General features: G+C 40.0%; 1 protein-coding gene across 1 annotated transcript; it reads right to left on the bottom strand.

The window, feature by feature from the left end:
* Nucleotides 1-440: 440 nt before the first annotated feature.
* alpk3a (alpha-kinase 3a) lies at nt 441-16847 on the bottom strand. The gene is made up of 15 exons (XM_071532183.1): nt 16708-16847; nt 16229-16252; nt 15666-15787; nt 12346-12463; nt 10826-12194; nt 6355-7752; nt 5154-6159; nt 4721-4868; nt 4017-4144; nt 3895-3930; nt 3529-3803; nt 3147-3235; nt 2824-3041; nt 2683-2731; nt 441-2594 (listed from the first exon to the last, which is right to left on the bottom strand). The coding sequence occupies exons 1-15, from the start codon at nt 16845-16847 to the stop codon at nt 2246-2248; spliced, it is 5469 nt and encodes a 1822-aa protein (XP_071388284.1). The 3' UTR covers nt 441-2245.
* Nucleotides 16848-17114: the final 267 nt, after the last annotated feature.

Genomic DNA, 17114 nt, shown 5'->3' with positions numbered 1-17114 from the left:
TATATATTTATAGTGTGTGTTTTTATAATTCAATTATCTTTCCGTGTATTTATGTCTGTCGATGTTATTGTAACCACTTTTTAAAGAACTCTTTGTCTTTTATATACTGTCCTGTAAATTAATTCAGATATTGCCTTTTATTCAAAGCCAAAGAGGCAGAAGTTAATAAATATACCTCAGGAAATATTCGGAAATCAACATTCTGATGAATGTAAATGTTTGAAATAAAAATGTAATTATACTTTGTATCTCAATCTTCATTGATAATTATGCATACAAATATACTGTAAATTATACTTTTTGAAAAATTAAAAACCTCTGGAAATGAAAATGTGTATCATGCTTGGACACAAATGTTTTACAATTTTATTATTTAAAAAATCAGCTGACACATAACATACCAAAGATTGACAGTGCACAGTGAAAACTCACTCACTCACTCACTCATTCGCTTGCTATTTTTTTCACTATGTCTCACATACATTGACTTTATGTACACATGCCCACAATACCAGAGTTTATTGGTGTGATACCATGCCTCAACATTGCAGTGTTTACATCATTATGTTTTCATCACCATCTGCTGTTCAGTATGATTACCTTACAAACCAACTGTTTCAAATTTTTTATTTGGGTTTTTCATAAAATAAGTAAATTGCATTTGAAGTTAAACTCTATTTGTAATGGATAGCAGCAGCTGTTTAAGAGTGAGTATTTGGACTTTTTGAAACCTCTCATTGATCATTAACCAAGAATCCATTAAGGAAATCCCACAGGATTTTATGGCAGTTCTTCCTTATTTGCCAAAGGGAAATGATTCCTGTTGGAATTTAACAATGATTGTTCAACTTAATGCTAGCTAACACAATTGCCCAGATTTGCTTACAAGCACCTGTTTTTAATTTTAATGGTATGGTTACCATTGATAACTATCAGCTATTGCTGATTGTCCAAACGGAATTGTTGCCAATTGCCTCTAAAGAGCGACACAGGGAGTCTTACTTAGTAATCAATAGGCTTCTGAAAATCCTGAAGCTGCACTTTTGGTTATTTTATTCAGTGTGTCTTTATCCCATAGTCCATGGGTCAGGTCCAGTGTAGTTAGATAACTGTGTGGAACTCATTCAGTAGCTTTCCAGTTGCTGTGAACACGCTCATGTGTTTGCATGTCAATGAGCATGAGCATTCCATAGTTACAGTTTATTTTTGTAAACCCCTTACTTCTTGTCAATGCTCATTGCTTTGTCAGTTACATTCAACAACATATCCATCAAGAAACTGAAATAAGGGGATTGACAGACTTTTGAAGCATGTACACAACTCCTATAATAAACTAAGTACTTTAAAATCTACTAAAACGGTAGTGGCAAAAAAGTGCACACAAACATTTTTGACATAAAAATGGTGACGTAATTCCATAGCATGAACACAACTTTGCTATTTTGGGACATAAAGAAATACTGCATAAGCATAAGAAATGTACTAAGCATATTGTCTAGAAATAACAAAAAAAAAACAAATACACTTTATGCCCTAGACACATACTGTACATCACAGATGTACATAGCAGACAATGCACTCCTTGCAGCTTTTAATATAGATACATCACACTGGAACTTTTCTGTGGTTGAGATGATGTGCATTCATCCTGCACCATTGTTTAAGTCAAAATATTAAAATGTTGACTATAATAATACAAATAATAATAATAAAAGAGCAGCACTGCACAGCAAATTTTCCAGTGGTAAATGTTATTTTGGAGTGTTGTTTGTCCACTTTTACAGCTGATATGGCTCTGGGGCGGCTGTTCAAAACTATCAAAAGTGGTAAATTAACTCTGATGGGTGTAGACTTAAACATTGGTATAGTGTTGATTTTATATATGCTCAGAGTTAACACTGATTTTGCTCTGTGGGCTCTCCCTGTGCTTTAAGATGGTTACTGAGTGGGACAGTTGTTCCACCCGTTCTCATAAACCATTTAGCTCAGCAGTTAACCGGCTATCTGGGGATGGAGGTCTTACAGTAGTAACGGCAACTGAGAAGTTCACAGTAATTTTACATAACAACCCAGGTATATAGGGAAGTCAATGACCTCTTCCTTCTCTTTCATTCCTATTCCCATCTGTTATATGTGGTTCAAGTCCATGCTGGCTTTTGTAACTTGAAAAAAAAAAGTTGATGATGGTAAAACATTTAAAGCATTTTTAAACAAAATGAGGTTAGATTGATAAGCCCTTGTTTTTCTACCTCATTTGGACAACGTCAAGAGTTTCTGCAGGTTTGGGTTTGGCTCCTGATTTATTGTCCTCTGTCTCCTGAGCTTTTCTGGTCACCTTTGGGCTAGAAGTTGCCTTTCTGGACATCTGAGGGCTGTTTGTTCCTTTCCGCTGCAGCTGGGGGCTGGAGGAGCCTGTGCCCAGCTTGCGGTTGAGCAGCGGGCTCCTGGAGCCCTTTATCTTGGTGGGCTGCTGCAGACTATCCATAGTCTTAAGGGGGCGCAGGCCCAGAAGCCCACAGTAGTAGTTGCACTGATGGTGGGCCAAGAACTGTTCGAAGACTTGAGGAGAGCCATGCTCTGTAAGTCCTTGATATCTGAAATACAGAGGACAATTTTTTATTCAGACCATTCTACTAACAAACATCACACATGATGTTTGCATGTATTGATTCATATACAAACCCTTTTGACTTGGTCACAACTTTAACATTGGTAAGCTTTGCTCCAACACCTATAAAAATAAAACACAGAAGATCATTAACATTTCTGATCCCTCTACAGATATCTTATCACTTTCTTGATAACCTTGTCTGTGAATCTTACCCTCCAGCCGAGTGACCAGTAAATTGCCATGAGTCCACTGATGGATCCAGTGCTGGAAGGCGCAGCATTTCTGCTCCACCTCAGAAATGGTTCGGGTAATCAGCCTGCCTTTAGCATCCATCATGCAATACTTGAGGAAGACACCGTTTAGATCAGCCTCCACTGTGGCATAAGGCACAGAGTTCGCAGGACGGTACATCAGGTACTGAGGATTTACTCTGTGGGCATCACAAAAATGAGGGGATCAGCACAAGCAGTAATATTAATTTTTTACAAAGGATATCTTTTGTCACAGATATACTTACATCAGTTGTGTTACTTACTCTAGTGAAAAGCCAAAGTTATCAATAACTCTCGCTTCAGCAGCAAAGATTTTACAGTATTCCCGAATCATGTTTTGGATTTTGCACTCCTGTCAAAACAAAGGATTTATTATGTCAGATGAATTTACTGTAATTATAATAAAAAAAGGCACTTATTCATAGCAATTGACCAAAAAATCTTAGATGCTTCTATTCAAATGTACAGTGTCAGCACTTCACCAAGAGGCAACCAATAAGTTATTATATCACAAAACCAATTTGCTAATGGCTTGTACGTTAGAAATGTATGTAAGTTTGACAAATTATAACAGTCCTGTATTATAACGCCAGAGAGAAAATGCTCATAGTTGTGTTGAAGATGTACATGAAATCTACCACTCACTTGCTTAGTAATTTCTAGGTTTCTCTCTACAAGGTTACTCTCCTCTTTGGTCCCGTAGGCGATGGGGCTTTGAACTTTGATGATGCAGTTGCTTCCAGATTCAAAGACCGGATCCAGGCCGTAGATGACCTTCACCCTGCTGGCTTTGTGAGCGCAGCCCTCCCCGATGTTCGACGCTTCGGTCATGATGCGGCCAAAGAACTTGTCACCCCAGCAGCCAGTGTCGCCCAGGCCTTTATTGAACAGCAGTGGGGTCATCTCTATCTCTTCTCCAACTACAAGGAGCAAAACAGTGAATTCAATTAGTATACATGTTCAGCAAAGAAAAACAGGGCTGATATGGTACAGAGCTAAATGAAGATTTACCTTCCAAATCGTCTCTTAGTAGTATCTCGGACAGAACTGTAACATAGAAAACACAGTCAGAAGAATAGATTTGATCATATTAGATTTAGATTTCAAACTTGATTTCACCAGGTGTAACTTACTGTCTACACTGAGCAGGAAGTCAGTGACGTCAGTCCCGTATTCATTCTTGATCGAGCAGCCGTACACCCCGCAGTCTTGGCTGGATGCCTGAACAATAGCCAGCGCTACCTGGCTTTCATCTCCTCCACTTGAGGGGGGAAAAGAACATGAACAGATGAAGCCAATCAGCTCACCAGAACTGTGCCTAATTTGAAAAGACTTCAGGATGGACCCACAAGAGGTCAGTGTAGGACAGATGGTGATGGTGTGTGAATGTGTCAGGGAGCAGTCTGCTGACACAGCAACCAATAGCACATATATAGACTTTTAATGCCCCCCGGAGATGGCGAAATAGTGTCTCAGTTTACAGCGTCTGTGTCTGGCCAGAGATTCACCTCTCTGTGTCACAGCTGTGGGGTTCACAAGTCACATGAGCTGGCCGGCTCTGCAGTGAGAATGAGAGAATGACATGGCCATGGGATGCAATCTGCGGCCCAGTTAAATCCTGCTTATCCTTGTTACATTATTGTTTCACATTTGGAACATGTCCAGCTTAGCCAGTCATGTCGGTTACTTAGGAATCCTGATGTTAATCGCAACACAGCAGGTTGCTAGTAATTACTTCAATGCTTACAACAAATTGAACACTATGTGATTTTGCTGTTGGATTGCATTACAGGTGTTTAGAGTAATCTTGATGTTGTGTGACTGGATGAGGATTTACCTTCTCTTCACCTCTAGTATTTCCTCCTCATCTCTGTACCACTTAATGGTGGAGTCACTTAGCACGTTGAAGAACTGGCACCACAGCTTCAGGTGTCCCGAGGCATCTGGGAAGGGCTCTCCCCTGATCTTACGGATAACCTGAGGAGCTGGTGGAGCATGACAGAGAGGGGCCCGGCAGGGAGCACAAGGTAAATATATACTGTACTGGAGAGCGGAGACTTTCTAACGTTTCCACTTCCTCAAGCTCCAGTATACTGATCAGTCTTACATGTCTATGAACTTTGACAGTACACCACCTCTTTCAAAGAAGCATTTACATCTTGACATACTTATGAGAAGTTCTCAAGCACTGATAAAAACAAAGGCAAATAAAAAAACAGAAAAATTAAAAGGTAAACTTCAGACAACCATTTAACTACTGGATATTTTACCTTTGAATGGGTCCAGCTTCTCCTTCTCAGCAGGTTTTTCTTCTGGTTTGGCATTGGCAGGCTCCTCTGTTGGGGTCTCCTCCACGACTTTTGGCACCTCCAAGGTGGCCTTTCGGCGGCTCAGCAGCGGGGAGCGCCTCTCCATCGGCGGGGTGTTTTGTCCTGTGGGAGCCTGCAGTAACGCTGCCCGGCGAGCCTGGCTGGGTGACATGTAGGGCGTCTCCTTCTTGCCTTGCGTGTCTAGCACTCCTGCACCAACTGCCACTCCCTCTCCATCCTCTCCTTTGGTTTTTGGGATGAAGATCTTCCGGCGAGCCCCGGAGGCCAACTCCTCAGGCGTGGCAGAGCGAATGAGCGACAGACTGTCTCTTCGTTTCAGCCGGGGACTGCTTTCACAGGAGAGGGATGATGTTGGTGTTGATCCTCCGCTCAACTCCTCTCCTGTCTTGTCACTCTGAGAGTCACATACAGTGATAGCAGGGACAGCCATCACAGGCTGAGTGTCTGAACCAGGAGCAGCTTTGGACAGAAACCTGCGGAGACTGGCCGGACTCAGTGTCGTATGCGTAGAGGTTTTAAAACCCAGTTTCTCAACAGAGGATTTATCTCTTTGGAGGTCGTCAACAGCCATATATGGCTCTGTTCTGGCCTCTTTTAGGGGTTTTGTCTTTAAAGGTTCAGGGACAATGTTGTCTTCTGTTGTTTTACTAAGCGAGAGCACACTGGTGGTTACCTCTGGCGTTAGAGCTTCATATAGCATGGAGGGCGTGTTCCCTATTATCCTCTGTGCCATTTCTTCTAAGTTCTGTTTCGTGCTAAGAGTTTTTTCAGGCTTAATGGAAGTATTATTTTCAAGATCGTACTTTGTTCCCCTCAGCATGGCAGCCAAAGTTTCTGTTCCTGTGCGCTCATTTTGAGTGGGCAGCTTGAGTTCAGGAGGGCTTTCATCACCAATGACAGAGATTGGTGGCACCACAAACAAATGCACTTTGGGTGTTTGATCTTGCTGCGGTTTATCAGAGACAGGGGCTTTTACAGACACATCAACATCCTCCCTGACTTTGTTGTCATCGGTACATGAAACATTTATAATAGGAATTGATGTACAGTCAGTCTGAGGGAGCTGTTCAGTTGTTTTCTTAAATGGGTGCGCTGTCTTATGCGTTTCTGCCTTGTCATCTAGTTGCGCAATTTCCTTTACTTTCTCTGTTGGGAGGTTATCATCATTCAGCATACTTTTCTGTGTGGGTAAGCTTCCAGACATTGGAGAATCAGCCGCGCTGTGTTCTTGGATTGTGACATCTGATACATCAGTTGCATCATCTTTTTGCAAAATAGCAGAATCTGATTCTGGCTTGTTGAGCGCCAAAATAGTTAGTGGCAGATTGCACTCTTTGATCTCAGGCTCCATTACTTCAATTTTTGGTATTATAATTTGTTCATTTAGCCTTACTTCTGGCACAGTTAGTTTAATTTCTGGGATGTCTTCAATAGTAGACATTTGGATTTCTGGAACATTCTCTGTGAGTCCACCCAAGTGTCTCTCACTGCCTTCTAGATTTGCAACTGTAGTGGGTTCCTCAGACACACTGACACTGCTTCCCTCATTGTGTGTTTCTGAATGGCTGTTTGATTCGTCAACCTTTTCTACTTTCATGTGCGTCACCTTTTCTGTCTCCATTCCAAACTCTTTCTCAATAGAAATTGTCGGCATCTCACTCCTCTGTAAGCTCCCGCTCCATTCTTCAGTGCTCTCACCCTGTGAAAACCCATGTTCTTGTATTTTCAGGCTGTTAAGTGAATTAACTTCTAAATTCTTCTCGAAAGCAGAAGTGAATGCCTCTTTTAATACACTTCCCTCCTCCTTTGAGTTTGGACTGTCTTTTGCGCTGAGATCACGGTTTTCTATGCTTTCCTCTACTGGGGGAGCACATTCTTGTAGTATTTTTAGGCCACCATTCTCTAAACTCTCTGGGGCGTCAGTGGTCGGAAATTCTACATTCATTTCCTGAACAAGTGGAGTACATTGTATCTCTGCTTTTAAATGATCTTTCCCTACAGTGTGTGCTGTTGTAGTAGACAGCTTAGAAAACACCTGATTTGGTGTTTTTAAATCATATGTCTCAGTTCTCTCTTCCAAAGAAGGTGTTATTAATTCAGTAACCTCAGATCGGTCTCTATCTGGACATGGCTCTATCTTTGATTTCACTTCAGCTTTCTCCTCCTTACACAGATAATCGGGAGAACAACCCTCTTGTGTGTCACTTTCTTTGCCCATCTTATCAACATGCACCTCCTTCTCTTGCAAAATGTCAGTAGGTACTTCATCAAGGCCCTGGCTGTCTACTGGTGAGATAACAGTGGGAGGAGGAGCCCAGCTATCTCCCAAACTGGTGAAGCTGGATGTGGGGGAGTGTTTCTCTTCACAGGGGGCTTGGGTCTGTGGCAAAACAGATACGTCTTCTCTGGGTGAAGGCTGGGTTTCATCTTTTGTAGCCTGGTGATTAGGCTCTGGCAAAAGTACCAGGAAAGTTGGCTCTTGCTGGAGTACAGGAACCACTTGGATAACAGGGACTGCCTGAGAATCTTTTTCTGTAGCCTGAGGGAAAATAAACAAATTAAGCATTTTAGTGCTAAATTTCATCTTTGTTTAACAATGAACTGCCAGTTTTGAGTTTTATGCATGCAAAAATATTTGTATCAATTTGATTTGTTAGCGGCACAGAGGCCAAACCGTGGTTATGAACTTAAAATAATTTTTAAAGAGTTTGTTATGGCTAACCATGTGACTAAGACTTACTACAGTGACCTTTGACAGTGTGACACTGTGACACCTGACAGTTGTTCCACCATAAATCAACAGAGGGATGAACAGTGACAAATTCTGACAAACTGTATATTGCAATGTGCAGTATAATGTTATACCAGAGAGAGTCTGCAGACAAAGCTAAGCAATTATTAGTTATTAGTTAACCATTATAAATGGTAATGGTTAAAAAGTTTGGGGAATACATCAGTCAATATATTTTTGTGTTTATGACCAGTCAGCTTATTTCAAGAACTCCCCTATATCATGTTACACGCAAGGTAGTTGAAAGTGTTTACACATGTCAAGCCTCCAAATTTACAGTTTTAAATGTTTTAACAAACAGACAATATCTGCGTTAGGGGCAAAACCCTGTAAGAGTAAATGAATTGCCAGGGAGTCTTATGTGCCTCTCGTGGGGAAACACGGGCAGGGGAATTCCCGCATATTTGAAACAGGTGTGCTGTTTACACAAAGAATTCACTGGGCAATGACTGAATCAATTCTTGTGTCTTTGGGTTAGGGAACATCAACTCAGTCCACGTGCATGATTCACACATATCAGTTGTGCACATCCACAGCAATCATTTGTGCTGTTCAGGACATTACATTTTAATTGACAAAGAAGGACTTAACCTGACTTTAGCTTTAAGTTGTACCCATTCTCAATAATCAAATTCCTGAGCTGAAATAATTCTATTCAGTATCCATAATACTGAGATAAATATATAGATGCAAGCATGGTACTACATATTAAAATGTATCATGTTTATATATCATGCTCAGGTCATTAAATATTACACATGAGAAGAGTAAACTAACCACGTGCAGCCTCGTGACAACATGTTTGGACAGAAGAGACCGCTAAGAAAAAAAAGAAGTTGCAGCTTTCGATGGAAGGGAACTGGTGTCACATTCAGTCTAAAAATGGAGCTCTGGCCAGAACTACACCTTCTGGTTTTAAGAGAAGTCACACTCCGATGAGAAAACACGGTTCTGATTATGCTCAGAGTTCCTCCAATTAGACCGTGATAAAGCCTAGCATTGTACTACCACAACAGGAAAGGGAGAGTTGCAGTTCCACATTATGGAGAAAGCTGTCCACAAGACCATTGCTGTGCAGGTGTTTGAACAGAGTGGAGATAGCTCCTTTTCCCACACATGGGCTTCTAATCTAACACAAACATTGTATGCAGCATGACTGGAGATTAATGAAATTACTACTGCACAGTGTAAAATTCACTGTAAATCAGTCAACGTCCTGATTAGTTGAACTTTAAACCCATGTCTGCTCTATGAGTGCATTTATGCAACATTCACTGAACAACACAATTCATAAACTGAAATAAAGGAATCTGGGATTATATTACATGTCTGGATTTATAGTTTACTTGTAATAACTAATATCTAACTTCCATGCTCATTAAAATTTGAATTGGGTTAAAATACCCATATCAGCTCCATAACATGATTATACATTATAACCCTTCCCAACTGTCTGCTTAACCATATTCAACAAAATATGCAGTAATACGGAAATAACATTCCAAATATTTTGAATGATTGTTATGTGCAATTGCAAGCGTTTCATCTACCACATTGATTTAAGAGTGAGAATTGAAATGCATGCATATTTTATAATCTGGAAAAGTTATGGCCAGTATTTCAGTGCATTCAATTTATTATGGTCATACAAACATTTCCCTACTTCACATAACCTCTCTGTGAGTGTCACCCTGGCACCAAGAAAGACAAATGTATCTTATTTCAAAGAGACTTTCTGCCATATCACTTTACAGTATGAAAGGAAGTGATGAAGCAAAGCCATATTAATAAACCAGCGGTGTTAATCCATTATGGACCACACTCAGTCACATGATCAAATTTAACATAACTCATGCAACCTCAAAGATATCAACTAATGGCTAACTAGCCATTAGGTACACCTATCTGCTTTCTTACTGTATAGGTGTGTAATAAGTGTAATGAGCACAGCATGGCAGTCGAAAGACATGAAACAATCCTTAACAGTTGAACAGTGAGATGACAGAAGCACTGCCGAGTCACTCTGCAAATGGAGAGCCTTCCTCCCTCTCCTGTAGATGAGGAAGAGGTTTATTTTAAGATATGGGGGTAGTGAGGAATGTGCCCAATGTGACGAGGTCCTCCTTTCATGCTGAGACCTGCCTCAAAGCTCTACTACTCCACATACAAACCTCTGTCTGTCACGCATGGCCCTGATTGCCACGTGAGATCCACGTCTAACATTCAGGTTTCGTCATTATCTCTGACGTATTGGCAAAGTAGCGCACTCATCACAGACAGCATCTGAGATATCCCCATCCTATCTTACTGTATGCTGTGTAGGTGTCAGTGTGGAGACACACAACATCCCCCACCCCCACATACATCCAGTGCAAGTTACCCTGTTATTGTTAGCGTGGTTCCTTATTTCCCCACACTACCTTGTTTGGTGTGCCACTCTTGAGTGATACTGATGCAGTAAAAACCACGCTCTCACATGGACAGGCTGACTCACTTAACCGACATGGATTAACTGCTAATATGCTTTTAAAAGGGATAGTATGTTGGGACTGTCCTATACTGTCATTACCGTCATTAATATCTTACTGTCAGTCTTTAGCTGTGGTTCTCAAAATGATCTTGCTTGTTGTTGCTACATTCTCTTGATATAACCAGAAGGAGCTTTGTTCATACTGTGCTTCATAGTTTGCATAGTTTGGGCTTTGGGCCCGAAGTAGCTCATGTTGTATCTTGTCACACAAATGCGCAGTCTATAAATAACTCTCAAGTGGCCGCCTGCTGCTGTGCCGGACCACTGAATGGTCAACAAGATACAACTCACCTCAGTGAGGACTGGACGCCCAGACATGGATATTTCTTCACTTGGTCTACTGCTTTCTACCTCCACAGACACTTCCATGGCCTCCGCAGCCTCATCAGCTTTCTCAGCCTTCAGCTCCATGGAGTCTGCCACACTCTCAGGTGGCAGTTTATGAGCTGGAGGGAGATCTACTGTGTATAAAACGCTATGTTCATGCGGTGTCAATGGCTCCAACGACACTGGCTGTTGTTCTTTATTCACAATTACTGAAGGCTCCTTTGGCCTATCCATCTCCATGGGTACAACCTCTTCTGTGAGAGGTTTACACACCTCTGGATTATGCTCTGGCTGCTGCCGAAATTGTGGTGGTGTTGGGGCAAGTGGGTGATCATCCTCTCTCTCCTCTTTTTCCCTGTGATCATGAGAATCCTTCTTACCCTTACCAAAGAAGAAGTCTTTGACCGTGTGGAGCACAGAGGAGATGGAGGCCTGGATGTTGTGGTGGTCGTGATCCTTATGAGCCTTGCTGTGATGTTTGACATCTGAGCTATGTTTCGTATGGCCTGTCTTATGTGACGGCTCTGACTGCCTTTCTCTGTCTTTCTCTCTCTCAATGGCTAATTCTTCTTCTCTCCTTTTCTCTCTCTCACACTCCTCTGCTAGAGCTTCTTCTCTTTCTCTCTCTTCCCGCTCTTTTTGTTTCCTCTCTTGCTCTCTCTCTTTCTCTTTATTGGCACTTGCAATAGACGTATCCATCTCTGTGGGTTTCTCCACTCGCGATGAGATCTGTTTCTCCTCCGCAGCCTGGGAATGGAGAGTTTCTGCCAGAAACTGCGCCAAACCGAGTCCTCCATCATAAGAGTTTTCACCCCCATTTCCCATTGTATGACTTCTGCTATTGCTGCTGCTACTGCTGCTGCTGCTAACTCCAGCATCTACACCATTAGAGATCTTTATTTTCTTTTTGGCCAAGGTCTCTTTAGATGGAGACTTGGTGGTAGCGGTCTCCACCTTCTCCACATCATTGTCTGTGGCTGTTGCAGGGGCTGTTTCCCTGACTTCTGGGCTAACTCCATTGGGTTCTAAAGCAGCAGCCCCCTCAAGCTCCTGGACCACTGGGCTCTCCTCTGGTGGTGGGATGGGCCGCTTCCTTTGAGTACGGTCAGGGCTACCTCGTGGTTGCTCTTGCTGAACCCTCTCTTTACCCTTCTTCTTGCTCTCCTCCAACTCCCTCCTCTTGTTCTCTGCTTTCTGCTTCAGTTTGGCAAAGAACCTCTGATGGATCTTGTACTCGTTCATGGTGCCGACCTCCAAAACCCCCGAGCAGGAGACGATACCTTTACTGTTGCTGGCTGAGGCCTGATAGATGGCTGCATCGTCCAATGTGCAGCTGAAAAGAGAAACAGTTACTTTGATAAATGTGATAGATACTCTGATAGATAACATGTTAGCACAAGCATCAAAATGCAAAATGTTGCATTTCTAATTTTTTAAGATATAGTACACTATTCTTGTAGGTTAAAATGAGTTCTGTTACATACTTGTAAATATGGAGGGTGTGGGTTTTTCCATTACGGCGAATTTCATATTTTGGGAGTCCACAGTACCGGTCCATTTCCATATCATCTTTATACCATGTCAGTTCTGGGGCTGGGTAACCTGTAGACATGAATAGAGTATTATGAACAATTTATTACCTCTATACTATAAAAAATATTTTATACCAATTTGGTATAATGTATGCTGTAGTATTTATGGTGTTTGTTACACTGGCAGTATGTCTAAGACAAAGTGTGCACTCAATATCGTCTTATATGGATGGCTCCTTGATGTATACAGGTTTTGGAATGAACATGTTTCAGGCTGTTGCATCATGGTTGTGATGTGTAAGACATGAGATCTGCTGTTGTGACTAAGGATGGGCCAACCCAAATCTCCGCCTGCATCTGGAAAGATAACATCTTGCAAAACCTGTTTAATTGTGCAATTTGATTATGAAATTGCTGGTGCAGTGTCACTGTCTCCTTATACCTATTGTTTTGGTTTTTGTGTTTTGGTTTTTGGTTTTTAATACCACCTAGTGAAAAATAAAGCAATACATTATTCAAATCAAGTCTAATGAATGATCATTTTCTTTCTTTTTTATATATACACAAATACTAATAAACACACATTACATAAATACATATACATACATGAGTACATATGCAATTAACAATACCTGATCTCAATATACTGTATATACATATGTACGCACATACACACAAATACAAAAAGAAAAATCTACAAAATCATGTCAAGCTGTTTCCATACTGAAACTGCCTGTAAATGCCTTCCAAAATCAAGATTTATGTGGGGTTGTCAAACTTTGAAAAATTCTGAAGATTTCCCTTTCCCATCATAACAAACCTTGTCAAGGGGCAAATAACTTGAGTTTAATCCACCAATGAGATAGTTATGGGGAACTAGAACATTTCCAGTGCACAGCAATACAAGCTGCCAATAATACAAGAGCCATAGACATTTTCCTCAAATGTATTCCGTGTATTCTGTCTAGTAAGACGGGAAGTTAAAGGAATAGTTTGATGTATATAGTTCAGTGACAGATTTCCAAATCTGAGCCAAGAGGTCACTTTTTTTTGTTATTATTGAGAATAACATTTGGAGACATTGGGCTGCTTGAGAAAGCCTTGAATAGACTTAAACAGATGTCTTCTTTGAGACATCTGAATAAATGAGTGGGGGGAATCTCATATTTAAGTAACCGAAAAAAAAGGTTCCATTCTCAAAGAGATGACATATCTCCCTTATACCCTTATCATACCATAACTGGATTATTAGTTAATTTCTTAGCCTCCTGACGTCCAAAGTATGGCAGTTGTTTTAAATTATATGGATATATACAGTATATCAAAATATTAAATTCGACTCCATGAACTAACAATATCTGTAAGCTACTGCTAAATCTGTGCAAGTTATACAACTGACATAGAAACTTGTGAACTACAAATTTATTATTCCAAATGAAAGATGACACAAGGTTTTGGATAGTCTTAAAAAATGATGGGGGTGAAATTAAGAATTTTGGAATAAATATAGAAATTTAGGCAGAAAAAACATTTTAATGATGTTCATCAAAGCCATGGTAAGGCCATTCTCTTTAAATCATCTTATGTTTTATTGAGAATTGCAGCAAAATTTAACTTATGGGCATTATTTCTGATTTTAACCAATTTACCTTATAGTCTGATAATTTCCCAAACTTGGCTAGTAATGATAAAAGTGGCGGTATTGAATTTGCAGGATCATGTAGATAAAGTAAAATATCATCTGCATACAAAGATATCACATTAGACTCGTTCCTTTTGAACGATGAAGGATTAGAATACTGGGTGTTAGTCCTAACTATGGCCATAGAATTATACAAAATCTGAATCCATGAACAAAAAATGGGACTAAAATTAAATCTTCCTAAGACACACATAAGGTACCTCCACTCTACTCTGTCGAACACTTTTTCGGTGTAGAGAGATGCCGCCACATTAGGAGTATCCATGACATTGCTATGGTGCAGAATATCATATAACTTTCTTAAATTATCAGTATATAAACGACCTTGAACAAAACCAGTTTGATTGGCATGGATAAGACTAGGGTGTACTTTTTCAAGTCTTAGTGCTAGAACCTTTGCTATTATTTTATAATCAGCATTGAGAATCGAGATTGGCCCAAAGGAAGCGCAAGATTATTATTTTCCATTTTGAGTAAGGTGATAGTGGCCACGTATAAAGACTGAGGAAGCTGGCATTTTTCAAGGCATGCATTCATCATTAATAACATAATGGGCAACAATTTACTAGAAAAATGTCTGTAGAACTTAATCAGGAGACCATGTAAACCCGCAGCTTTCCCTTTCTGAAGTGTGGTCACAGCTAACAATAGTTCCTTTGAAGTTTTATCTTGCTCTAAATCAAACTTTTTTCTTGAGATAAGACTGGTAATGAAATATTTTCTAAAAACTAGGGCACATAGAGTTGTCTCATTGTCAGGTGGATGCATAAAGATCACAATAGAATGCTCTAAAGGTTTCATTGATCTGGAGAGGATCCATTATGACTTTGTCCATCCTCCATTTTAATCTTAAGAATTGTACTGTCCTCTGATTCTTTCTTTATCTGCCAGGCTAACAATTTGCCAGCCATCTTGCCTTGTTCAAAATAAAGTTGTTTTGATTTTAACATTGGTAATTCTATAGCATGTGTATTAATGGAGTTGTATTTCATGTTTTACTCATCTATCTGATGAAGGATACCAGGACCCTATGATAAACAATGTTTCCTCTTCAGATCAGCAATGATTTGTTCAACACCTTTCACTTCATCTATTTTTTTCCTTTTTCAATGTAGAAGAAAATTACAATATACATCCTCTAACATAGGCTTTTAATTAAAGTATCCCAAATTACCAATGGACACACTGTGCAATTTTTATGTGACTCTACAAAAGTTTCTAAATGCCGGATGATGCAATTTGTACAGTCCTGATTTGAAAGTAATGTAGTGTTAAATCTCCATGGTTTGAGTGAATGTTTTAGTACCATAAACTCAACACTGAATGATTTGATAGAGATATACAAACAACTTTCCTTTCTTACTTTTGAAGCATAGTGTGATGAATCAATGATCAGTTTCAATGTTTATCCACGCTCCAAAGTGACATTTAGAACAGTGGATTCCTTTCTTTGTTTTCAGGTTAATCACATCCTGTCTCCACACATCATGCACTATGTGAAATAATCATTCCAACAAACAACAAGCAGAGACATGCATATGAAGAGGGTGGTTATTAAGTGTAGGCCTACCTGATACCACACAGGTGAACTTCACATTACAATTTTCTGACACTGCCTTTGATTTCAAGGTGGTCTCAAAGGACGGCTGTATGTCCTCCGTCAGCTGAGCCATAACACTGCATAACGTGCTCCTGGAGGAAAACAGTATTGCATTAGAGATTTCTGTTCTCATATGTTGATACTTCCAAATAGTAAAGCAACATTTCCCAGTCCAGTATCATTTGGATGACCTCTTCACCTCCGTACAGTACATTCCAAATACTTGCTTATTCAACTGTAATTAAGGGAAAAGGAACGTTAATGTAAATGATTGGTAGTGAAGAGAGACAGAAACCATATTTTCCTGAGTAGTTGAAAAGGAAAGGACAAAGCGACTTGCAAAGTGAGATATCAAACAAACCAAAGTTGTCAATCTAATATTGAAGTCAACATTCATCAGTAAAACTTAACTCAACATTTGACAATAACACTTACATTACTGTTAAAACGTGTGTAGGTTTTCATTCTTGGGGTAAACCAGGATGTGCGGTTAAGATGTTAGTTGGGAGGAAGGTTTTAAAAGTATGGATTACCTCGTCGGCCTGTAGTGAGAATACCTTGAATAGCTATTCAGAGAGGAGGCAAATGAAGGGAACTCATCAGTCACGTCAATGATCAATTGAGATTTGCTTACATGGAACCATTCTTCACTTGCAGGATACAAATAAAAGGTTTTGACTGTTCCGCTCTTTGACAAAAGGAACGCTTCTATTTTACTTTACTTCTTATGCTTAACTTCTCGATTTGAAACAGAAACACACTGAATTTGTGTGATGGACATATTATGATTATTGGCCCACAATGTGATGTACTGAACAATATGGTAATGGAACTGTATGGTTTGACTAGTGTCATCATCATCCTCTTTTTCCAGTTGAATGACTTTGTTTTAACTTGTTTTAACTTGCTCTGCCAGTCATAGGTGCTTCTTCTTGACCACCATGCAATATGAATCTGTTTTATAAGAGACAAGGGTCAGCATTACACATGGAATAGAGGTGAGGTTGTCTACCTGTTTTCAGGCCTAACATTGGAGAGGTAAGTATTGCGAGTCTCTGGACGGCCATTGGAAGAGCTGCCCTCCTCTTCACCGAAGCTGCTTGTCCTCCCATTGCCAGAAAAAGAACGAGTCATTGGCCTTCTGGAAGTCATTGTCCACTGAAGCGATTCACGAAAAAAAAATTAATATCCAAAGAAATATATTTCACCCACAATCAACTACTCCTTGTTCACGTCCACAGCTTGTCAAAGTTCAGTGACCCAGTTCAGAGTTGAAGAGTGTTATCCATGTAAAAGCCACTGAGAAAGAAAAGAGAAACAGTTAAGAACATTATCATTATCATTATCATTTGAATTTACTGAAATAAAAAAAAAAGAAAAAGTACATGAGGTCATTTGCTCTTACAAAACTCAAACACA

This window comes from Centroberyx affinis, unplaced genomic scaffold (assembly GCF_046629955.1).
Source record: "Centroberyx affinis isolate AG114_WGS23_722 - 3 ecotype Tasmania unplaced genomic scaffold, CSIRO-AGI_Caff_v1 ptg002167l_1, whole genome shotgun sequence".
NCBI lineage: Eukaryota > Metazoa > Chordata > Actinopteri > Beryciformes > Berycidae > Centroberyx > Centroberyx affinis.
Note: the sequence above shows the minus strand (reverse complement) of the source record. Positions and strands in the feature narration are given on the sequence as shown.

Bases quoted from the DNA above. Each gene is read 5' to 3' on its own strand.
- alpk3a (XM_071532183.1), bottom strand. From the start codon at position 16,847: ATGACTTCCAGAAGGCCAATGACTCGTTCTTTTTCTGGCAATGGGAGG. The intron at 3,042-3,146 runs GTAAGTAACACA...TGATGCCCACAG, and splicing joins AACTTTGGCTTTTCACTAGA to AGTAAATCCTCAGTACCTGA. The intron at 2,595-2,682 runs GTTTGTATATGA...TCTGTATTTCAG, and splicing joins GTTGTGACCAAGTCAAAAGG to ATATCAAGGACTTACAGAGC.